This window comes from Canis lupus, chromosome 4, assembly GCF_011100685.1.
Source record: "Canis lupus familiaris isolate Mischka breed German Shepherd chromosome 4, alternate assembly UU_Cfam_GSD_1.0, whole genome shotgun sequence".
NCBI lineage: Eukaryota > Metazoa > Chordata > Mammalia > Carnivora > Canidae > Canis > Canis lupus.
Genome location: NC_049225.1, coordinates 33,438,116 through 33,464,668, shown reverse-complemented (window position 1 = coordinate 33,464,668; position 26,553 = coordinate 33,438,116). Strand labels below are relative to the sequence as shown.

Here is a 26,553-nt window from a genome sequence, read left to right as displayed (position 1 = left end):
GGAATACGTCCATTTCTTCTAGATTGCCTGATTTATTGGCGTATAGCTGTTCATAATATGTTTTTAAAATCGTTTGTACTTCCTTGGTGTTGGTAGTGATCTCTCCTTTGTCATTCATGATTTTATTAATTTGAGTTTTCTCTCTCTTCTTTTTAATAAGGCTGGCTAATGGTTTATCTATCTTATTAATTCTTTCAAAGAACCAACTCCTGGTTCTGTTGATCTGTTCCACAGTTCTTCTGGTCTCGATTTTGTTGAGTTCTGCTCGAATCTTTATTAACTCCCTTCTTCTCTTGGGTGTAGGATCTATTTGCTGTTTTTTCTCTAGCTCCTTTATGTGTAAGGTTAGCTTTTGTATTTGAGTTCTTTCCAGTTTTTGAATGGACGCTTGTATTGCGATGTATTTCCCCCTTAGGACTGCTTTTGCTGCATCCCAAAGATTTTGAACAGTTGTATTTTCATTTTCATTAGTTTCCATGAATCTTTTTAATTCTTCCTTAATTTCCTGGTTGACCCTTTCATCTTTTAGCAGGATGGTCCTTAACCTCCACGTGTTTGAGGTCCTTCCAAACTTCTTGTTGTGATTTAGTTCTAATTTCAAGGCATTATGGTCTGAGAATATGCAGGGGACGATCCCAATCTTTTGGTATCGGTTCAGACCCGATTTGTGACCCAGTATGTGGTCTATTCTGGAGAAAGTTCCATGTGCACTTGAGAAGAATGTGTATTCAGTTGAGTTTGGATGTAAAGTTCTGTAGATATCTGTGAAATCCATCTGGTCCAGTGTATTATTTAAAGCTCTCGTTTCTTTGGAGATGTTGTGCTTAGAAGACCTATCGAGGGTAGAAAGAGCTAGATTGAAGTCACCAAGTATAAGTGTATTATTATCTAAGTATTTCTTCACTTTGGTTAATAATTGATTTATATATTTGGCAGCTCCCACATTCGGGGCATATATATTGAGGATTGTTAAGTCCTCTTGTTGAATAGATCCTTTAAGTATGATATAGTGTCCCTCTTCATCTCTCACTACAGTCTTCGGGGTAAATTTTAGTTTATCTGATATAAGGATGGCTACCCCTGCTTTCTTTTGAGGACCATTCAAATGGTAAATGGTTCTCCAACCTTTTATTTTCAGGCTGTAGGTGTCCTTCTGTCTAAAATGAGTCTCTTGTAGACAGCAAATAGATGGGTCCTGCTTTTTTATCCAGTCTGAAACCCTGCGCCTTTTGATGGGGTCATTAAGCCCGTTCACATTCAGAGTTACTATTGAGAGATATGAGTTTAGTGTCATCATGATATCTATTCAGTCCTTGTTTTTGTGGAATGTTCCACTGAACTTCTTCTTAAAGGGGAATTTTAAGAGTCCCCCTTAAAATTTCTTGCAGGGCTGGTTTGGAGGTCACATATTCTTTCAGTTCCTGCCTGTCTTGGAAGCTCTTTATCTCTCCTTCCATTTTGAATGAGAGCCTTGCTGGATAAAGGATTCTTGGTTGCATGTTCTTCTCATTTAGGACCCTGAATATATCCTGCCAGCCCTTTCTGGCCTGCCAGGTCTCTGTGGAGAGGTCTGCTGTTACCCTAATATTCCTCCCCATAAAAGTCAGGGATTTCTTGTCTCTTGCTGCTTTAAGGACCTTCTCTTTATCTTTGGAATTTGCAAGCTTCACTATTAAATGTCGAGGTGTTGAACGGTTTTTATTGATTTTGGGGGGGGATCTCTCTATTTCCTGGATCTGAATGCCTGTTTCCCTTCCCAGATTAGGAAAGTTTTCGGCTAGAATTTGTTCAAATACATATTCTGGCCCTCTGTCCCTTTCGGCGCCCTCGGGAACACCAATTAAACGTAGGTTTTTCTTCCTCAGGCTGTCGTTTATTTCCCTTAATCTATCTTCATGGTCTTTTGTTTGTCTCTTTTTTCCTCAGTTTCCCTCTTTGCTATCAACTTGTCTTCTATGTCACTCACTCGTTCTTCCACCTCGTTAACCCTCGTCGTTAGGACTTCTAGTTTGGATTGCATCTCATTCAATTGATTTTTAATTTCTGCCTGATTAGCTCTAAATTCTGCAGTCATGACGTCTCTTGAGTCCTTTATGCTTTTTTCTAGAGCCACCAGTAGCTGTATAATAGTGCTTCTGAATTGGCTTTCTGACATTGAATTGTAATCCAGATTTTGTAACTCTGTGGGAGAGAGGACTGTTTCTGATTCTTTCTTTTGAGGTGAGGTTTTCCTTCTAGTCATTTTGCTCAGTGCAGAGTGGCCAAAAGCAAGTTGTATTGGGAAAAGGAGAAAAAGAGAGGAGAGAAAGAAGGAAAGAAAAGAGAAAGAGAAAAAAAAGGAAGAAAAAAATGAAAAAAAAAAGAAATAGAGAAAGAAAAAGAAACAAAGGAGAAAAAAGGGGGGTGGGGGAAGGAAACAAATCAAAAAGCAAAAAAAAAAAAAAAAAAAAAAAAAAGAACAAAAAACAAAACCACGGGGCAGTATCTTCTGATTCTGTATACTTTAAGTCCCTTGACTTCCCCTGGAACTTGTCTGTCTAGCTGGTGTTCTGGGGGAGGGGCCTGTTGTGCTGATTTTCAGGTGTTAGCACTTGGGGGAGCTGCTGTGCCCCTGCCTGGTGCCGGGCTCAGTGGGGGTTGTTTACCCCGTGAGGCCCCAGGAGCAACAGCCCTAGTGGCGGGGCCAGCTCTGCAGCCCTGGATTCATCTCCGGCAGGAACTCCGGAGCTCTCGGTCTGCAGGGCCTGGAGGCTCCGGGCGGGGCCGCTGATCTGCTCAGCTGGGGCAGGAGCGTCCTCGCTGTCCTGGGCCCTCCCGGCCTCTGCCTGTCCCGGGGGAGGCCGGATCCTGGGCTGTGTCCCGGCGCCCTGTGCTCCGGAGCCTGCGCTGTTGGATTCGCGCTCCCGCCCCGCAGCCCCCTCCGCGGAGCCGCCCGAGCCCCCCCCCCCCCCCCCCCCCCCCCCCCCGCGAGCTGCTCCTGGAACCGCGCAGCCCCCTCCGCACGGAGCCTCTTCCTCCGCCCGAGCCCCTCCGAGCTGCTCCGGGTCCCGCCGTGCGCTGCAGCCCTTAGGGAGCTCGGCGCACTCTCCTGGGCGCGCAGTTGCTCTGTTACTGTCCCAGGGAACCCGAGGGCATCCCCGCCCTCCTGGGTCCTGCTCCAACTCCCCGCGAGCCCCTTTCCGCCCCGGGGAAGGTCGGTGCCGCTCCTGCTCCTCCGGGACGGGGCTCTCCTGTCCTGGGGACACTCGGCCCGGCCTCAGCCCGGCTCCTCGCGGGGCCCCTCCCCCTTGGAGGCCTTTGTGTCTTTATTTCTTTTTTCCCGTCTTCCTACCTTGATAGAAGCGCGAACTCTTCTCACTGTTGCATTCCAGGTGTTCTCTCTTTAATTCTCAGGCCGAATTCATAGATTTTCAGGATAATTTGAAGGTTTTCTAGGTAATTTGGTGGAGACAGGTGATTTGGAGACCCTAGTCTTCCGCCATCTTGCCCCTCCCCCCCAGAAATCTTTCTTCTAAGAAAGATGGTAAAATCATTTTTGGAAGATATTCAGCAGCATCTAGTAAAGTTGAAGATCCAAATATCCTCTGATCCAGTAATGTTATTTTTAGGTTTATACACTACATACAATATGAGTAAGAATGTTCATTGCTGCACTATCTCAATATTATTATTATTATTATTATTATTATTATTATTACTATCAGTGAGGAATAACTTGAATGTCCGTTAGCAGGGAAAGAGAAAAAACTGTCATTTAAGTGATATTGCACAGCATATTATACAGCAGTAAAAATGAATGAATAAATTTACTTATAATACACTTGTACCACAAAAACATAAAACTAAAGAAAGAAGTTGCAGAACATTATGTATCATTTATATAAGTTGTAAAAACACCTACAAAGCAGTATTATTGGCCTCCTGGGTAGCTTAGTGGTTGAGCCACTGCCTTTGGCTCAGGGTGTGACCCCAGGGTCCTGGGATTGAGTCCTCCATTGGGCTCCCTGCAGGGAGCCTGCTTCTCCCTCTGCCTGTGTCTCTGCCTCTCCCTCTGTCTCTCATGAATAAATAAATAAAATCTTTAAAAAAAAAAGAAAGAAAGAAAAGAAAAGGAAGAAAGCCAGTCAGTCAACATGCCTACCTACCTAACATGGCTTTAAAGCAAGGCACATTAGAAAAAACTCACTGCTAAATTTAGTACTAGGGTGCTATTCAATGCATTATTTACCATATAATAAAGTCTTCTCTTTTTGAAAAATCAATGTATACAATAATAATAAAAAAACAAAGGCTGAAAAATCAATACTGTAATTTCCATGTCAAGAATTCTGGGGGGGGAAAAAACAAAACTAAATAAATAAAACTTAAAAAAAAAGTAGAAGGAAGGAAATGAAGATATGAGCCAAAATCAATAAAACAGAAAGAAAAAAAAAACAATAGAAAGAAATTAGGAAAGCTCAATTTGGATTCTGAAATGAACAAAAAGAGAGGAAATGCCAGTTATCAATATCAGGAATGAAAAAGCAGATATCACTACAATACCATAAAGATATTAAAAGATAAGATAAAATCCTGAATATCCTTTTTTTTTTTTTTGACAGAGAGAGAATGCATGTGTGAGTTGGGGGGGGGAGGCAGAGGGTGAGAGAGAATCTTAAGCAGACTCCACATTCAGTGCAGAGCCCAACACCAGGCTCTATCTCATGACCCTGAGATCATAACCTAAGCTGAAATCAAGAGTCAGACACTTAACTGACTGAGACACCCAGGCACTCCTGAATAACTTTAACCAACAAATGACATCTTAGATGAAATGGGCAAATTCTCAAAAAGCAACACAAAAAGAATGGGCAGATCTACTTAAAACATATTTGTTATTAAAAACATCTCACAAAGGAAACTCTAAGTTCAAAAGTTTTCATTTGGTGAATTTGTAGACATTTAAGAAAGAAGTAATATCAACTGTACATAAATTCCTTGGAAGGGCAAAAAAAAACAGAATACTTCTCAACTCATTTATGAAGTCAGCACAACCCTAATACCAAGTGTGAAGAGAGGAGAGGGGAGGAGAGGGGAGGGGAGGGGAGATGAGGGGAGGGGAGGAGAGGAGAAGAAAAATAGAGCCATCTTGCTCATGAACATAAATGCGAAAAATCTGAATAAACTATTAGGATATCAAGCCCAACAACATTTAAAAGAATAACACATCATAACCAAATGAATTTATTCAAGGAATAGAAGGTGGTTTAACATTTGAAAATCAAGAAAATAATCTACCACACTAACAAAATATATAACATATAACAGGAAAAAAATTTTTGATGATTTTAATAGATGTGGAGAAAAATTAACATCTACTCACATAAAAAGAAAAATTCAGCAAATGAAGTAGAAGGGAACTTGCTTAATCTGATGAAAGATTATCTATAATCACCCCGCCCCCATATATACACACACACACACACAGAAATTTTAATGGTGAACTATTAAAACCTTGCTGAAATTCTATCACCACTTCAACATTATGATGGAAGTCCTAACAAGTTGAATAAAATGGAGGATGGGGACATGGAGACTTTGCAAATGGTATGACTTTATCGTAGAGGTAGAAATTCCAAAAGCATCCACGGCAAATTATTAAAAGTAGTAAGTAAATTCACCAAGATCATTGGAACAACAGCTCAAAATACAAAACTCAAATACATTTGTACATACAACAAAAACTTATTAAAATTTTAAAAGTGGGGGATCCCTGGTGGCTCAGCGGTTTGGCGCCTGCCTTTGACTCAGGGCATGATCCTGGAGTCCCGGGATCAAGTCCCACATTGAGCTCCCTGCATGGAGCCTGCTTCTCCCTCTGCCTGTGTCTCTGCCTCTCTCTCTCTCTCTCTCTCTCTGTCTCTCATGAATAAATAAAATAAAATCTTTAAAAAAAATTTTAAGTGGTACCATTTATAGCAATGAAATCAAAAACCTAAAAATAAAGCAAATATGTATAAATTTTTATAGAAAAGTCAAAACATGAGCAAGAAATATTTCTGAAGTCCTAAATAAATGGAAGAACACACCATATTCACGAATTGGAAGATATACTGTAGTAAATGTGTCAATTCTCCCCAAACTGACCTACAAAGTTAATGCAATCCCACTCAAAATCCCTGCAGGTTCTGTGTAGAAATTGATATGCTCATTCTAATAATTAAAGAGATTGCAAAAAGTGAGCTAGGGAAACCTTGGAAAAGAACAAAGAGTAAGACATTACCAGATGTCAATATTTAAAGCTACAGAAATAAAAAGTGTAGCATAATACAAGGATAAAGGAAGAAACCAATGAACTAAAAGAGTCAAGAAATATATTGATATAGTCACTGATTTATGACAAAGATAACCCTGCAGCAGAGTAGGGAAATAACTTTTCAAAAAAAGAAAAAAAAATTAATCTTGACCTCTATCTCACACTATGGACAAAAGTAACTTTTAGATGTCTCATATATCTAAGTGCAAAAGATTAAAAAAACAAACAAAGCTTTTAGAAGAAAACATTGGAATATATCTTTAAGACTTCAGGGTAAATGAAGCTTTTGCGGTTCCAAACAGTGCTAACAATAAAGGAAAAAATGTAAACTACACTATATTGAAATTGTTAACTTCTATTCAAAAGACACTATTAAGAGTTTTAAAAAAATAACCCATATATATGGAATGTATACACATGTATATAAATGTGCATGTATATGTGTGTGTAAAAAAATTTATGTTCCAAATATATGAAGTTTTTACAAACTGAAAAAGAAAAAATGCATACAGTCCAATATAAGACGTCACAAAAGAGTATATCCTAAGGGCAAATAAACATATGTGAAGGTACTCAATAAGCAGTTATCACAAAATACAAGACAAAAATCTCAGTGCAATACTATACCCCCACCAGAATAGAAAAAGAGAGAGAGAGAGAGAGAGCTCCAAAAGAAAGTGGAAATTTCTAGAACGCTCATTTACTACAGTAGGACTGTACAGCCACTTTGGAAAACTAATAGCATCTAAAGCTATATACATAAATACTTAATCCAGTGGTACCTCTCCTGAATATTTTACCAACACAAATGCATAAATGTTCATCTAAAAGTATGTAACAAAATCTTCCCAACAGTAGCAGTTGCCAAAAACTGGAAACAACCTGAATGTCTAGCAATATCGGGATAAAGTAAGTTGTATTATCTACACACAAAGGAATATTATATAACAAAACCATAAGCAAACTACAAAAAGTATCAAATATTGGGTCAAAGAAGACATATAAAATAGACGTGTTTATAATTCTACTTTTATAAGTATATATAGGTAAAACTAATATATAGTGATAAAAATCAAAACAGGTTGCATCTCTGCGGGGAGGGGTTGAGAAAATGACAGAAAAGCGCAAGAAACATTCTGGGGTGATAGAAATATTCTCTATCACAATGTGGATGACTTAAAACAATTATATACAAATATTCAAAATTCTCTGTGCTGTATGAAAAATATTTGTGCATTTAATTTAAAGTAAATACACAACAAGACACTATGCATATTTAAACAACAACAACAAAAAATCACCTAGATTCTAGATAAGTGATATGCAAAGTAATCAGTCTACAAACTGTTAAGAGTCCATAACAAGATAAGGAGCTTGCACTACAATGAATATCAACACATTACTTTCTTCAAAAAGAAAGTTTTACCATGAAAACAATCAACTAAACTAAATAGTGGGTTGAATTAAACCGTATTAATAAGTGACACAGTGGACTCACATTCTAATGAAAGCTCCTTATCTTGACCTGGGCTGGAAGGAGCACCACTGTAGAGAACAACCATGATGGTGATTGGAGAACTAGGTGGGATGGGAGGGGTGTGGGGAGAGGAGACACAGGCTTTGGTGAGAGGGTTGGGGAGACCAAGAAAAATGAGAATATGTTAAAGTTCTTTTGGGATTAAGTTTTAAATATGTATTTAAACTACTCTAGGCAAAGAAAGGAGAAATAAAGAAACAGAAAAAGGTAGACAATAAAATAAAAATAGTTAAGATGGCAGAATGAAGTCCAAATATATCAATATATGCAAACATAAAAGGACTAAACTCATTGGTTAAAAGAAAAGAAGAAACTGTAATTTAAAAAAATTACAACCTTTTTGCTATGTATCAAAAAGGTTCATAGCAAAAGGATGGAATATACATAAATAAAACTGATAAAATATACTAGTATCTGAAAAGGCCTTAAGACAAAAAGCATAATGAGGAATAGAGACCACTAAATTATGACTGTAAGTTCAATTTCACCAAGAAAACAACTCTAAACAAGTACCTACCTAACAAAATACACTCAAAATATAAAAAGCAAAAAAATAATAGATTTTCAGAAAATGGTAAATCCACTATCACAGTAGGAGATCCTAACACTACTTTCAACATTTGCCACCAATCCTCCATCCTTTCTCAGACTGTTTTCCTCTTAAATCAGAAGATCTAAGGTCTTCAAGACCAATAGTCAACCCAGGTGCGTCCTGAACTCTTTTAGAGGCATCATTAAGATATAGGAGAAACAATGTCAGGTACTGCGTGGATTATTGCTGCCATCTGCTGGACACAATGTTCATTCCCACGTCGATCATACTTGGCTTTAACAAGTCCTAGTGAGAAAGCTTATAAAGCCCTAAACTGTAATCTTTTCTAAACTTGTTTTATCTAATGAAATAGAGATACCCTCTCTAAATTAAATATGTGTCCCCTCTATGTTTGTGGAATTAAACAATCCTCTAGTAACGATGCTTATTCTTTTCAAGTCACAGGTTTATGAGAGTATAGAAAATTACAATGCCTGAAATCCACTTGAAATTTAATATATCTATGAAGACTACCAATCTTTCCATACAACTACTGCAAAATCATATTTTATACACTGAGTAATTACAATGAGTCACTTCAAACACACCAACGATTCTCTACTTATACAGCGTATTAGCCACATTACTTGCAGTATCTCTTAAAATTTGCCTTCCAGGCACACAGGAAAATTACACTTCCTGCCCAGTTAGTACTTAAAGTTGCTAGGGTCAATGGTTGTGAGTTAAAGTACCATGTGGCATCTGCATGCCAAGGCGAGTAACTGCACACGCGAGACCTGGCTGCATTCTCCCTCTACAATAGCGACAGGACGGGGCCTCCAAAAGAGATGGTGAAGCCACCTTTTCTTGGAGATGGTGAAGATGAAAGCAACTTAGAACACTGAAGAAAGTTGCCCTAGAGTTTTCAGACTTAGAATAGACTTGGGAAGAGGAAAAACAAGCTTTTATTGTGTTAAGCCACTGAGTTGGCACTTAACTGTTACCTCAGCATAGCCTAACCCAGGATTTCTCAAAGTGGCACTACTGACACGGGCTGAATAATCCTTTGCTGTGGGTACCACTGTCGGGCATTAAGCAGCATCCCTGGCATCTTCCCACTACTTTTCAGTAGCACTCCTCAATATGACAACCAAAATTAGCTCCAGACATTGCCTTCCTCCCCAAATTTGAGAACCACTAGCTTACCTTAACCTGAATACAGTATATCTATATACATATACGTATGTATATTAATATGTATGAGAGTATATTTAACTCAACTGTCATATGACACAAATATATGCTTTATTAGGTACTAAGGTCAGACGTTTTATAGGCTCTTAACAGATATGAATTTCCTTTCTTAAACTAGGAGAGCTAATTTATAAACTTAAAAAAGTCCAATCAGTATCACAAGTCTTTCCATAGGAAGGTAAACAAAATGTTGCAAAAGGACATGTAAATCCATACATACAATGCTGTTCATTTCCGAGGATTCATAGCTCCCAACTGGATGGACATTTCCAATGGGCTCCAAACCCTCTTCATCCCACATGTATGTTCCATCAGAGCTATCAGATGGAGAGAGCTCAAATGAAGAACCAGCTCTGTAATCTGTATCTGGTGAAATCAAGTTATTCCCAGAAGTATGTTTTGTACATTCACTCCTGTCTTCAATTGATTTTTTAAAAAGAGAAAGAAAAAAAAGTTATTAATTCACAAAAATGTATTTCTCAGGTTCTGAAGAGATAAATTCTAATAATTTATTAAATCAAAAAAACTGGCAAAAAATATTAGTAACTACAGTATTTTCTAAATCCCAAACAATAAAAAAAAATCAAGAAAAAAAATCAATCTTAAATAACCTACTGAAATATTTTCCAATACACATAAAGAAAATTCATTGAGCTATCTTTCACTTCTGGAACATTTCTAGAATTATAAATAAAGCCTCATATTCTTTTAATACTTCCTAAGATACTTACTTTTACACACTGGCCATGAACTCCTTACCCTGTATATAGCATTTAACCTTGCAGTTACCTCCTTATAAGGGAAACACTTGTTCTGGTATTCACTTCTAACTAGAAGACCTTCAGACAGTCAAGGGTTTATGTATATCTTTAAGCATGGCCTAGACCCTTCACCAGATCACAGGCCTACACCCAATCCCTTCAGTTTGTTCTTTTTTTCAGGCCATACAGGCACCTAGATATTTCTCCAGACTTTTAGTGCCAGGATAACCAAATATAAGGGAAAATGTTTAAACAGGTACTAATCTCACTTTCCTCAGTTAAAAATATAAAGTTCCTCTGAAAGTATAACTATAAAGTTTGTTAAACAAGAAACCAAGTCCTCCTTTAAAAAAAAAAAAGTATATTTCCTAGGATAAAAACATTCATTAGATTGGACATAACCTATATTATTACCAGTTCATTTACCCTTTGGCACAGCCTTACTCTAAACAAATAGCATCCATTACCATAAGGGAATAGATGGTCTAAACTGGCATGCCACTGTCGAGGAAGTGGGGGGAAAAAAAATAATTCTGAAGCATGACAGTCAAACAAGAACATTAGGGGAAGAGTATTTTTACTGACATTGTTTTAAATAGTGAAAAATAAGACCCAGAGCCAAAGCCACAGGAAAATAAAAGTTGCCCTGCCCCAATTTTATCTAGATCCATCCCTCCACAAAATTGACAGTATCTTGGAATTAATCAAAAGGTAATTCTAAATTTAAGTTCAGTTATATTATCTAGGAGAAAGCAAACAAACTTAAGGATATTAATATTTACCAGAGACACTTATATCTATCCACTCATCAGTTTTACTTTTTTCATTTTCCTTGGGGGAATCAAACATATCCTTTGGTGGTACAATTTCATGCTTTTCTTCTTTGAGACAAATTTCCTCTGGAGTTATTCTAGTTCTGTTGGAGTCTTCTATATCTATAAAATCATCACTAAAATCTTCACTTAAATCATTCTTATCAGAAGATGACAAAGACGACAAGGAAATATCATCCACATCATCACTCAAGTATCTAATTTTAGCATCATGCTTCATGGTCTGGTCATTTTCTGTTCTGTAACTATCATTTTCAATTAGTTCTTGGTCCTTATTAGTAGTTCTGTCCTTAGCCATAAGTTCAGCATCTTCTTCTACACATGAATCAGCAGGTGAATTTTTATTACCATCAACTGTGATAGTGCCAGAAAATGGAGGTCGGTTAGATTTCAGTAGAGAGGGATGAACCATCCTATAACCCAAAGTGGAAGTTACACCAGGGCCATTTGGTAAAGCCAACTTCTTTCCACCAGCAGCATAAGGCCTATTAAATCCATACCCTAAGTGGTCATTCCCATTGAGTACCTCTGACTGCCGGGAATTTCTTGCTAGCATACTTGACCTCAGAGGTACTCTAATGGGCAGCTGTTGGTTCTGATAAGGCTTTGTAAGATCTGCAGCTCTATTGAAGGAATGTGATCTGGTTATAGATGAAGGTGGAAGGAATGAATTCTGAATGGAATGTGAAAAACTCTGTGACCTTACCATTTTTTCACAAGTAAGAGATTTAATATTGTCTAGGGATTGTACTAAGCCTTCTCCAGAACTGCTTCTGGTGGCACAGGAATTTGCTCTAGGCCTTTGTATGCTACTAGCTGAACGGTTTCCATATAATCCATTCAACTGTGATTTTGGAGCACTGACTGAAGAATATGAAGTCCTTCCTAATAATGTGCCTTTGGTGAATTTACCCAAACTAGGTGGTCCAGTCAAAGACTTTTGGTTTAACTCCTCTGTAGATGACACAAACATAGTGGATGGCTTTGCTAACTTTGATGAGAGTAAAGAAATACTTTTCAAGCCTCCCTTTATCCCATTTTTATCAAACATTCCTTGAGTAGGTGCATGTTTTTCAGGATCAATTACTTTATCGCGTGAAGTTTGAATACTGTTCCGCTCTTCAACACTTTGTGCACTAAGCTGGTATTTAGTTGCCGTTCTCCAATTAAATGAATGGGATGATGGGCAATCAGAGCCATTATTTTTGATGTAACTTTTGACATTGTTACTCTTAGAAGTTCCCAATAAATCAACAGGTGTCCCATTTGACATTGGCTGCAGTGTACTTCTCACAGATTTTGTTCCATACTTTGGCAACTTGGAACCCAAAAATGTCTTGATTTGTGTTTTTTCTTCCATGAGCTATAAGATGCATTTGTTCTTAAAATTTGACAGAATCTGAGGAGACAAAAAAGGAGATAAATTGTTCTTAAATAAGCATAATTACATGGGTTATAACATAATAAGAATATATATTTGTAGACAATTAAATGCAGCAAAGCTCAAAACCTACTTATGATTCCTACCAAACTCTTAATAAATATTGAATGCATTAATTAAATTAATAAATTGTCATTAGGAGAAAGTAAAGAACATTTTTTTTTAAGATTTTATTTATTTTTTCATGAGAGACACAGAGAGAGAGAGAGAGAGAGACACAGGCAGAAGGAGAAGCAGGCTTCATGCAGGGAGCCCAACGTGGGACTCGATCCCAGGTCTCCAGGATCACGCCCAGGGCTGAAGGCAGACGCTAAACTGCTGAGCAACCGGGGCTGCCCAAGAACATTTTTATAAACCTGGGCTATGCATAATGATAGCAAAATCCGGAATTAACAAAATTAGACTGCCAATTTTTATTGTATTTTTTAAAAAAGAAACACTTCTATAGAAAGAACGCCTATCTTCCAACTTTCAATCCAATTTTTTTTTTTTTTTCACTTTGGACATTATCTCCTTTAAAATAAGAAAATGTGATTTTATTATTTTTTAAGCACATTTGATCTTATAAAACAATACATTTTTAAAATTCATCACTAAAATCGTGGTAGGATGTAGGAAAAGAACACAGTAGCACCAAAAAAAATTCTTCTGATGTTAAGTTGCATTGTATCCATCTCAAAAGAGCTTTCAACTGGTAATATAAACAGACACTATAGTAGGTGTCATGGTGAAAAGTATAATAGTTTTGATAAAATTGACTAGTCCACTAATCTCTCCCAATCCTAACATTAACAGAAAATGATTATATAAAAATTCTAAGCATACAAAAATGCAAAATATGAATAAAAGTAAAGTATATGCCTTATGGTCACTGATGGCTTTTAAAATTATATATCTTACAACACTGTTATTTGTTGGTTTTGTTTCTTGATTAAAAAAATCTGATTCTAAGCCATCCCTATACTTTAAAAATTCAAAGTTTCTAGAGTATGCATGCTATTAAGTCAAAAGTAAATATTTAGGGACTCATACATTCAAGTAAAGATGGTGCAGCAGCACATGCGTAAAACTTTTAAATGAATAAAAATATGTCTAACAGGCATGCTTATCCTAAGTGGTTCTGCCCATAGGAGCATACAATCAAAGTTTGGAGGCTTCTGATTTAGACTTTGCAGAGGGGTGAAGCAGAATTCTAGAATTTCCCAACCCCAATAACTAATAAAAGGAGAGGGGAAAAAAATTATTTATATATATATACACACACACACACACACACACACATATATATATATATTCCTGCGTGTGTGTAATTTTTAGCCAAAACTCACCAGCTCTGTCAAACAGAAATTGTTTAAACTAAATACCTCTAAACTTTAAAAAGTAGCGGCCAGAAAAAGATTGTGTACAATGTGGTCTGGCTCCTAGGCTGATGACACTGACTAAAAGCAATAATGGGAAAAATAAGTGAGTTGATAAAACTTCAAAGTTGTAATAAACATCCTCCAGTTTGGATAGAAATATATGATTTGGCATGCTTTAGAAAAGTACAGGAAAACATCTTCAGCACAGAATCTCTGAAATCTCAACTGAGGCACAGTAGGACCAGAACCCACTGACTTCCAAGACACTATTCTGACTTAAGGGAAGGGTCTGAAGCCCCTAAAATTGTACTACACACTCAGCAGGATGGAGTGAGGCTAGCAGACACTTAACAAAATCTAAGGAGACAGGAGAGCCTGGAGCACCAGAAGAGTCCCTCCCACAACACACCACCTTATACCCTTCAGCCTCAGAGAAACAAAAAAGAGAACAGCATACAACAGCTCAAAAGGCATACTGAGGGGGTACAATAAAAGGAGGAGAAAAAGTAACAGTCAAGGAGAAAAAGGTACCAATGGGAATTCACCCTTGTTATACCAGGGCAAATACAAAGTCTTGATCCAGCTATTCGAGTCTCTAACTAAAAAGATAAAAAGAAATGGCCCCATAACCATATAAACAAGAGAGTAGAAGGAAGTAAAGTAACAAATAATGACTATGGTAAGCAGAACGAAGGAAGAACCCAGCCTGAAAGAAAACAACAACACAAGAAAATAAAATTCCCAGTGAGTTCTTTGTAACAGAGAACAACCTAGGAAGAACAAACATTTAATAAACAAGAATTCAAATATAAAAAGAACAAAACAGGGAAGTTGAGATGAGCTAAGGAAATCAATTAGGAAGGAAAGAAGCAAAGATTGAAAATTAATGGGCAAGGAGAAAAATCTTAAAATAACCTGAGTACTGAGGAGAAAAAAAGACAAAGAAGATGTAGGACAGAGATTGAATGGAAAGATAATTAGTCTCCCTGACAGAATAGCTGAAACAAATAGAAGAAAAAAAGCAGATCGACATAATAGCAATACCCCTAAAATAAAGGGAAAACAACCTACAGAAGGAAAATTTGTAAAATTTTAATTAAAAAACTAAACCACATATCTAAGTACATATCTAGGTTAAATTAATAAAATATCAAGGATGGATAAAGAAGTAATTCTCCAGTAATGCAAGAAAAAAAAAATCACTTTGTCACAATGACTGAGAGTTCGATTTCATGGACTGCCATTTACTAATAATCCCTGATGGTTTATAGAGACCTATTCTGTGTTGAGTGAGAGAAAAAGGAGAATTTGATCCATTAGTCATTTGTTCATTTATCTCTTCCGTTTACCTATTCTGAGTTCAAATCAATTAAGAATCTCACACTGACCAGAAAGAAGAATAGCTCTTTGGTATCTGGACAGGTTAGGTTTTATGTTTCTGTGTTAACTCTGTAGCCACAGCTAAAATTGTAGAATTGGAAACAATAAACTCTCAGTATCTGGGTGGCTATATATCCACAATTCAAAAAGGTCTTTATTTCTCATCCCAAGTACCAATTACTTTTTCTACTCCTGAAGAGTATTAATAAATTAGATTATAAAGTCTCTTAAAGTAGCTCTGTTCCAATTAGCTTATAGAAACAAATATGCATTTATAAATTGAATATTACCAAAATTCCCAGAAAAGAAAATTGATCTTCTAATATTTAAAATGTGTTATACTTTTAAAAATTATTCTTACAGAAACTAAGTCAAAAAGGTTTTAAGAACCAAGTCCACATAATTAAGGTAAGTATCTGGTAAACAAACCTAGTTTAATGGAACAAATCTGTCTTCTGATTTTTTTGTCAGTGTTAAATATAATGTAAGCATATATTTTTATCCCAGTAGAGTAAATTTAATGAAATACATACAGGTTTGGTGATCAAATAAGCCATTCTTATTCATAAAACAATGTTTAAGATTATGAAAATGTAAATCTGTGTTTAAACTGAATGATCATCCTGACAAACGTTTTATTTCAATAGTAATTATGTTTTATGGTGTCAGCTTTAGGGATAATTTTCAAGAACTTTAAAGGTAACCTAAAATGTTAGGCCAATATTAAATTGAATTAACTAATGAATAATCATTAACTTACTAGATCATTTCTAAGTAAGATAGAATACTAAAACATTAATTACACAGCATCATTTCAAGTTTACATGCTTTTCCTTCTTGTTATTACAGAAACTTCTTGTTATTATACAGAAAGACTATACATTTGAGACAGGTAAATGAACACACTAAGTTTTGATACTTTGAGAAACTGTACACTGGATCCCATTTTTATAAAGGCAGCGTGACAGAAATCACATAAAGATGTGGGTGCACATGTATGTTTAAACACAACAAATTGTTAATAGTTGTTATCATTAGAGAAGTAAGAATCAGGTGAAGGGAGGACTTCTTTTTACCTTTACATCTTTATTATTTAAATATTCTAAACATGCCCATATTTTTACAATGTAAAAAATTTTAACTACAAAACTGCGTCTTAAAAACACCCATTTATTCAATATGAAAACAAGTCTTTTTAAAAATTTATTTATTTATTTAGGTAATCTCTACACTCAATGTGGTACGCAAACTCACAACCCCAAGACCAAGAGCTGCACGCTCTTCCAGCTGAGCCAGCCAGGCACCCCTCAATATGAAAACAAGAATTAACAGTTTAACTAAAAACAATTACTCAAAATCCAGTTCAATATTATGTGAAATATACTTAAAAGACATAAAAAATAGAAGATGTCTGAATAAGAAACAAAGGATTTTTTATTCAACAGACAGAACATCTTCATAAATTACCATTTCTATTTCTCCAGACCACCTCAATTCAGTGTTTCACTTATCAATTTTACCTTTAAAAATGTATTTGAAACTCATGATTTCCATTCCATAACTCTAGTTCTTACCCTCATCATCTCTCTTAATATTTCTACAAAGGCTTCCTTCCTATGTTATAAAGACTCCCATCTGACTTTTATTCAAACTGTCAACAGTTACACTCTTATAGCACAGATATGATCATATCCTTCTACGGATTAAAAACTATCAATGGCTCAGGAACAACAAAATAAAACCCAGAATCCACTACAGAGATCAAATTTCTCTATTTGACTCTACACTATCTTTGCTGACTATACATTCAAGCTGATGCATTGTTCGTCATTCCCCTAAATCTATTCTGTATTTTCTACTTTCTATGCCTCTGCTATTATAAAGACCACCCTCAAGGCTCGACTTTCAAAGTTGAAAATCCCTACACCCACAAACCTTTCCGGTTAAAACTGATTTCACATCCTTCTCTATTCCCTTTGTAACATTAATATAGCTGAGTCTGTCTTATAATTGTGGGCATGTCTATTTGACCCATTAGGAAGTAAATCTGTTAAGAGCATAAAATGAGTCTTAAATACTCTGGGGCCTGCCACAGGACCACAAATTTGAAAGCTCCTAAACTTTTAAGTAAATTGACAATCTCTTAGTGCAAGTTAATTGAATAAATACTAAGTCAAGACTGAAAAATAACTTTGCTTTTTGGGCCTGTGATTGTAATGATATTAGATTTAAGGGTCATTTTGCAAATCACTAAATAACATAACATTAAAAATTCTGTCCTCTGGTGAATTTGTCTGTGAGTCAGGAAGGCTTTAACATTTCCCTGTCACATGTAGACTAAGGACAGAAAATTCTATTCTTTCACTTCTTTATTCCTTTATTTTACTGTCTAAAATAAGAATAATGTATATTATCTCCCAAGAATATCTTAAGTATTAATAACTTGGAGGCATAAGATAAGCCCACAAGAAAGACACACTACTGCTACAAAGTGTTTGGGGGGCTGCCATTCAGAACAACAACAACAAAAAAAAAAAAGATTAGAACCTGAATGCACTATTTCCTATCAAGAGTATATATTGATTTCTAAACACACAAACAATTGTAATAAATGAAATCCATCATCTTGGGCTGTGCTCTTAAGTCAAAACTAATCTGATGGCTCAACTGTAAAGCTTCCATATCTGCTTATATTATGAATATTGTCACTTCATTAGTTGATTCATGAAACTTTCTCCTACATTTGCTTATATAACTATGACATGAAATAAAACTGACATTGTGAGTCTGCCTCATTTTAGTAGCTATAGTACCTCTGATGAACTTTCCCTGATATGTAGTCTGTTAAGTGATTAAAGAATGCAGTCATAACAATTTGAAAAGTACATGCTGGCTACAAAATCTAATGATATCATCTTCTCTGAAACACTTCAATATTGTCTGAGAGCTTTAATTTAATGGTGAACTAAAAATAATATCTGGCACGTGGCTTAGAAATGTCTGAGATTTTCTGATTTAATTTCTGTAAAATGATTTTTGCAGTATAGCACATTTATAATGTCAGTATTTCACATTTGAAAGAATCTTCAAAACTACATATAAATTCCTTTTAAAAAACTAGTAAATCAGGGGCGCCTGGATAGTAGCTCAGTCAGTTAGGCTCCCGACTCTTGATTTTGGTTTAGGTCATGATCTCAGGGTCCTGAATCAAGCCCCATGTTGGGCTCTGTGCTTAGCGGGGAATCTGCTTGAGATTCTCACTCTCCCTCTCCAACACACATTCTCTCTCTCTCCCTCTCTCTCCCTCTCTCTTTCAAATAAATAAACCTATCAAAGTTTCTTGGTTTTAGTTTTAATTTTTTGTTTTATGCTTTTTAAAAGGAATCCACAATTGGATGAGAAGGGGAAAGAAAAAGCAAACTTTATTGAGCATTTATTTACCTGATGGGTATCATGCCTACTATTCTATCCTTGTTTAATCTTCATAACGCTGTAAGGTTGTGGATGTCCTCCCATTTTAAATAGATAAACCAATATTTGGAAAGGCTAAAATGCTTGTCCAAAAATTCATACACTACTGAAATGGATTCAGGTTCAAGTCTACCTGATTCCAGAGTCCATGCAGACTGCCTTCCTGACAAAGGAATAAAATATTCTTTTCTTTTTAAAAACTTATTTATTTGAGTGAGAGAGACAAAGAGAGATCTCTTGGGGGGGGGCGGGGGCCGAGGGAGAGAGAATCTCCAGCCAACTCCCTCCTACCCCAGCAGAGCCAGACTTGGGGCTAGATCCCAGGACCTAGAGACCATAACCCTAGCTGAAATCAAGAGCCTAACTGACTGACCCACCCAGACATCCCAGGAATGAAATATTCTGAGAGGATTACTGAGAAGTACAAGGGACTCCATAGCTAAGATTGGGAACTATAAAGACTGCAAAGAACCAAAGTATAATTAAATCAAAAGTTTTGCAAAGCAACAGTAGAAGCTTTCATTTTTTCAAATTCCTTTCATATCCATTACCTTATCATCTGAGAAACCACCCACTCACATTCTTTTTTTAGTTTTTCAAATAGCTTTTTAGAAGGTATGAACTGCCTGCATTTTAGGGATTTACATAGGCATAAATTCACTACTGAGACCCAGAGCAATTAATTGAACAGTCACTTCTTAATATGCACTTTCACATTCAAATAACTGTATCTTAATTTAATTTTTTGACCTTGTATTACTCAACCACTTTCCCCAAATTTCCTTCTGTCCTGTTTCTCCTAGCTTTCATCTGTGACATAAACTGATTCAAAGGCTTGACCGCAATAATCAAATAAGCAAAAATGACACCTTTATCCAAAAGTAAAGGTTTAAAACAGTACCTCAATCCAGATTGTTTGTGGTTTTAAAAAGAGCACACAAAGCTCGACACAAAGCCCCATTACTGTATCAAGCCGACTTTTCTGTCCTCCAGCTACAACTTTTTACTCAGGCATATAGAGATCAAAGCAACTTGTGAAAGTGAGGCTTTAAACTAATTTGTGGCTTAGGAATATTAAATAATGTTATTAAATTTAGATTCAAGGCATATTATTTTCTGAAGTTTTTTAATTTAAGGAACAGGAGAATACTAGTAGATAAAGAGGAACCAGAAGCGCCCTTGACCAAACCACAAAAATTCTCTCCAAATTTTACCTTTTAGTTCTGATAAAACTTAAAAACTATGTGGGGCATGCAAATGACATTAAGGTGCTGAGGGCTAGGTAAAGATGACAGGTGCCAAGCTGCTTGAATTATGACCAAACCTAATATCTGAGTAGTTGTGCTGCTTTTGCTTTTCTTTTTTTTTTTTTTTTTTTTTTTTTTTTGAGATAGAGAGAGAGGGTGGGGCAGAGGCAGAGGGAGAAGCAGGCTCCATGCAGGGAGCCTGACATGGGACTGGATCCCGGGTCTCCAGGATCACACCCTGGGCTAAAGGCGGCGCTAAACCCCTGAGCCACCAGGGCTGCCCAGTTGTGCTGCCTCTTAAAATAGTATACAGGCACAACAATTAACCAGACATTTTATAAAACACTGCGTATTGAAAAATCACAGTATGCAATCCTTTAGCATTTTGGTCTATTTAGGACTTGCTCAAGTAAAGTTTCTAAATTAAATAAGGCAATGAGAACAAGGATATAGAGAATCAGGTGTCAGAGAGAAGAGTGACAGGGGTAACATTAATACAGATGGATCATTGCTAGGTTATAAGTTCAAGGACGGCAAAGACTGAGTTTGATACACCAGTGTATATTACCCAAACCTAAGTTTGTTCAGTATATGGCACGCACTAAATACCCTAAAATGAAACATTTTATTAAGATTTATTAAGATTTACTGAAAGAATACTTTCTAAGAGGAAAATAAATTTTAGTAGGAATTTTGACATAATAGAATACAATATGGTAATTAAAAAAAAAAGAGCTATTGGTTACATGCAACAATACAGATGAATCCAGCAAGATCTTTTACACAAAAGAATCCAGATGTTTAAGAGTATATATAGTGTGGTTCCACTTACAGAAAGATCAGAATGTCACTTCCACTTAGGATTTAGAAAGCTGCAGTGAATGTCACTACTACCTAATAACCTGGAATAGATAATCTTCAAAATCCTAATTTTTCTTGAGCTTATCACAGAGCCAACATCAGAATACAACCAAATCAGCCAAATTCCAAATGGAGCCAAGACCATCCAAGAAGAGACATGATATTTTTTTAAGTTTCACTTTCAGCAGAGCATAAAAGAAGTGACCACCATAAGGAGTAATACGCTAACATTTTCATGGATGCTTAAAAGCCAAATGTGGAGTAAAATGTCAGTTTGGAATAGCAAATTCTTTTCCATGGGCCTCAACCTACTATTCAAGGAAAATACACTATAAAGAGCAGAGATAAGACGCTAAGCTGGGACAAGAACAAAGCCCCACTAGCTTCTATGCATCCTTCTGTTTTATACAACAAAGCCTTAAACTGCTGGGGACAGGGCAGCAAGCCCTCTTACCCCTAGGATACAGAGAAAGATCCAGTGCACCTGGGGAAATAAAATGGAACATAAAAAATGCTCAATTGATTCATTTATATAAAAGGAAGGTCAAGAACAAACTAATTTTGACAATAAGGATTAGAATAGAGCAATGGATCACCAATGTTGGTGTGTATCAGAACCACCTGGGAGGGCTTATTAAAACAAGATTGTTGTCCCACCCACACCCTATAGTTTCCAAGCCAGTATGTCTAAAAGAGTAAAATATGTCTAAAATACAACATGTATTTCTTTTTTTTTTTTAATTTTAAAGATTTTATTTATTTATGAGAGACACAAAAAGAGAGGCAGAGACACAGGCAGAGGGAGAAGCAGGCTCCATGCAGGGAGCCCGACGCAGGACTCGATCCCAGGTCTCCAGGATCAGGCCCTGGGCTGAAGGCGCTAAACCGCTGAGCCACCTGGGCTGCCTACAACATGTATTTCTAACAAATTCCTAGGTGATATTGGGGTTACTGATCTGAAGTTAACATGTTGGAATAGAGATTACCTCTGTGAGAATTTGCTGACCGAGGTATTGGTAACAGCTAACATCCACTTAATCTGGATGGTGTTTTTCAGGTGAATGCTTATGTAAAAATTCACCAAGGGCTACATCATTTAAGGTATATACATTTTATTGTATGGAAGTTACAACTCAAAAAAAAGTTTCTCTAAAGAATTAAAAAATCTTTACACTAGTATTTCCTATATTTCAAGGTAATCAAATAATTGATGATAAAAGTTTTCCTTACAGAAGAATCTTAACAAATGCAGAAAAAATGACAGAATCACAAAATAAGACAACCAAATATACATGTTGTTGGGTGCAAGCAATCCCTAATTAATATATCCCTAATAAATATATCCAAGTAGCAATCATTAATGACTGTTAACTCCATTAGGTGAAAAGATACCTGATTCTGAATCAGTCTTATGTCCTATTATGAGACAACAGGACTGACACAGTAACATCTATGAAATATTCTTCCTAAAACAAACTCAACTTGAATCTATTCAAGCCTCTTACCAGTTTACAGGAAAGACAACGAACAGAAAAATACGTTAAACATTAGGACATCATCAGCTAAATCCAGAGTGTGAAAATGCTACAAGAGGAAGGATTTAGTTTCTTTCATCACCAAATAAATGGGAAGAAAATGTTATAAGTTTAAGAGATATATTAACCAAATGCAATGTGTAGACTTTGCATGGACCCTAAATTAATCAAACCTCCAATGGTAACTGTTTTGGGGACAATTCAAACATCAATTGAGCATGAAATGGGCAATGGGTCATACAGATTTTATTTTTTGTTGTTGTTGAGTGTTAAGAGTATAATGCTTCTATTAAAAAAAAAGTGTTATACATAAAACAATACTGACAACTCCTAAAAGTTGAGTGATAAGACACTGGGGTGAGGGGGAGTCACTATACAGAGAAGTATATCTGATACTCGATACATAATTTTTTCTTTAAAAAAGTAAACATTGAGGCACCTGGGTGGCTCAGTAAGTTAAGTATCCAACTCTTGGTTTTGGGTCAGATCATGTTATCAGGGTCCTGAGGTCTAGCCCCAAGTCCAGCTCAGCATTCAGCACAAACTTTGCTTGAGATTGTTTCCCCTCTCCCTCTCCTTCCCCTCTGCTCCTCCCATTGCACCCATGTGTGCACTCAAAAAAAAAACAACAACAAAAAAAAACTTTAAAAAATAAATGAATTTAAAAAGTAACCTTTAAATAAGGATGTTTCTATTGGAGGAAGAGAGATATAATAAAGTTTAGCACATTCTACATGTTCCCCTCCTCCTCTTAGCATTCATTTTACTCTCCAACCTCCTACCCCCTCTCTTTCTTCCTCCCCTCCCCCTCAACCTCCTCAGGAGTACTTTTCTGTTTTCCTCCAGTAAGACTCAGTTTGTACTTCCATTCAGAGAACTCCCAATGCCTAGATCTCTACATTTAACTTCTCCGACAAAGGCCTCTTGATTTAGCAGCACCAAAAGCCTCAAAGGCCTGAGAGACTCTATCAAGAGAAAAACTATCTTGCCAAGTGATAAAGGGTAATGGTTAAGAGGGCTGTGGAGTTGCCCAGATTAGAATCTTACACTCACCACTTCCTAGAAGTGTAGCACAGGACAATACTTGGTCTCTCATTAAATGTTTTTCATATGTAAATGATAGATAAATAATAGTACCTAATCATAGCTTTTATCTTAGACTGTGCTGTTTTTAGATTAACATTAACAATCTAATCTGATGAAGCCAGTCTGGATCTGTTTTTTTTAACATTTGCAAAGGGATATTTAGTGAAAACACTATTAAGTAAAGAACAACAGGCACCCTTGTCCCTTACACACTAGAGTTCTACCCTAAAACAAAGCTCAGAAATGATGCAAAAAGGGTTGTGTCACACATGACTTTGTGGTTCACAAAAGTGAGATACTTAATATTTATTTTTTTTTAATTTTTATTTATTTATTTATGATAGTCACAGAGAGAGAGAGAGAGGCAGAGACATAGGCAGAGGGAGAAGCAGGCTCCATGCACCGGGAGCCCGATGTGGGATTCGATCCCAGGTCTCCAGGATCGCGCCCTGGGCCAAAGGCAGGCGCCAAACCGCTGCGCCACCCAGGGATCCCTTAATATTTATTTTTTAAGTAAAACAAAATGTTTCCACCAAAACATCTAGGTCACAAACAATGTATCAATTTTCAGTTTTATTATCAGCATGGCACAGAACCTCTCTATAATACTCCCAGCTCCCTTCCCCTATTTAAAAAACTTTAAAGTTTAAAACTTTAAAAACACTGTTTAAAAAAGAAAACTATTTAATACAAGACAGTATATTATATCATAAAGCTAATATTTTAATATTAATCTCAAATGTAACTTAACAAATACTTAAATAGTAAACTAATCTTGTAAACTAGGTAACAAATTGTTCTGATAACCAAATACTGAGTAATATAAGGAATTAAATAATATACATTTGGTGCAAGAGCTATAGTAACACCATAACGTAAGCTTTCTCTAATGATTCAGGAAGCACCTCAAGACCACAGGCTCTGTCTCAGAGTTATCACAACTCAATTATTGTGAAAAATTGGAATAGAGATTTCACTGATTAGAGATTTCTAACTAAAATAGCTGGACTGAGGCACCTGGGTGACTCAGTGGTTGAGCACCGGCCTTCGGTCGGGTAGTGATCCGGGGTCCTGGGATCAAGTCCTGCATTAGGCTTCCCCACGGGGAGCCTGCTTCTCCCTCTGCCTTTCTCTGTGTGTCTCACAAATAAATAAAATCTTTAAAAAATATATATCTGGATTGCAGTCCTCCATTCCTACATAACTTCAAAAGAATGGACATCTATATTTTCTAGTTCCTTCACAGTTGCAGATAAATCAAGTTTCTGGTAATTCTTGAATTATATACAATAGTATTAGAAATAACTGAATTAGCTAATCCTTTAGAAATAAAGCTCTTAAAAAAAAAAATCTGTCTATAGCTGAGTTAGATGTCCCCATCATTTGAATCAGTAATAGCGGGAGGAAGTTACAGGAGTCCTTTCGGGGAGCAAGCTTCACACAGCCAATCAGGCTCCTGGGACCACAAGGCAAGAATAAATGCTGAAGGTTCACAGATCCTATATACCAAGGCTCCTCTACTCACTTTCTATTCATAAGCTGCTATACATGTGAGAATGAAGCAAAGTGAAGATATGAGAGAAGATACAAATCTTTTTCCCTCAATAATTCTGTTTGTACATGCCCATCAGCATAAGAATGTTACCATGAATATGATACTATCTGAAGATAGACTTTTCTTGCATCAGCTAACTACTTGAACTAATGCTCCAGAAAAGCTGCAAAAACAACAAACAAACAAACTAGGTTGTCTTAGGTCACCATCTAACTTTTCAAGGGCAATTGTGACATTACGAGATTTTTAACCTACATGCTAACTAAAACCTAATTTCAAAGATGTCCTTTGTCCTTACGTATGTCTTCCAAATTACTGGAGGCAGAAGAAATCAAGACAAACAATTTAAGATCACATGTGTGTTCTCTATGAAGTCTAAATGGCTAGACTACAGCCAGCAGGTAAGAGAAGAAATCTGACCTGAAATTAAAAGGAAAAGAACCCATAGCTAAAAACATGCATTAAATCACACTCTCTTCTCCAACAAAACTATTACTATATGCTTCTCATAACACTATTACAATGTTATCTTTAATACTATTTATTCACTGACTTAATGTTCACTGAGCACTCATTATAAGCCAGTCACTGGACAAGGTCCTGGGGAAACAGATGTGACTAAAACAGACATAAACCTTGCATTCATATAGCAAAGACTGGACATGCATGTAAAGACAGTAAAACATGCATAAAAGTGTAATCATTGTAATAAAAGATGGTATCAGGACATACAATAGGAATCAAGTCCAATGGAAGGGTAAGGGGGGTGAGGGAATTTTGAGGGTTTCTATGGATAGTGTAGGTAGTCATCTGCCCATAAGCGCTCATGGTTGATCTGTTGAGTTTTGGGACTCACAGCTCCCACAAAATATCATGGTCTCCCACTAACATATGTTTAAACATAGAGTTTCTTCTGGCTGGAATGCACAACCCCTCACCCTTCAGAGTATCAAGCAACCTTTGCAGAGCCCAGTCCATGAGGCTAAAGTTGTGGACTCTTATATTTTGTCAACAAACCAAGAAGTACTCCTCAGACCACCTCAGGTTTATGTTCCCTCCACTGGAGGCCAAGTTCTTTGAGAAACCAGACTCTATGCCTTTCACTTATCTGTTTCTTCACTCTGGCCTTAGGATGCAGCATGGCACAAAACTGGTGTTTGATAAACGTAGGTTGTTTATAAATGAACAGCATATCCCTTAACAATGTCTTGCTGAGAACTGTTTTACTTCAAATCCACAATATTAACATTTTTGTATAAAAAGCTTAAGACAGCTTGACAGAAAATAGGCAGTACATTTCAACAAATATCTGAGGTCCTACAGAACTGACTTATAAGCTTCTGTTTATAAGCTCCTCTTTTCCTAGGCAAAAAACAAACAAACAAACAAACAAAAATCCAAATC

General features: G+C 36.5%; 1 protein-coding gene across 10 annotated transcripts in view; it reads right to left on the bottom strand.

The window, feature by feature from the left end:
* Positions 1 to 26,553, bottom strand: part of CCSER2 (coiled-coil serine rich protein 2) — a 189,706-nt gene that overhangs the window by 136,419 nt on the left and 26,734 nt on the right. For all 10 annotated transcript variants that reach the window (XR_005358079.1, XR_005358077.1, XM_038534505.1 and 7 more), the window contains exons 3-4: positions 11,162 to 12,611; positions 9,839 to 10,035 (exon numbers count right to left, since the gene is read on the bottom strand). Coding sequence is in view for 8 of the 10 variants with exons in the window: in XM_038534505.1 (XP_038390433.1) it covers positions 9,839 to 10,035; positions 11,162 to 12,572 (1,608 nt within the window). In the remaining 2 variants the exon portion in view is untranslated. The remainder of the gene's footprint in view (positions 1 to 9,838; positions 10,036 to 11,161; positions 12,612 to 26,553) is intronic.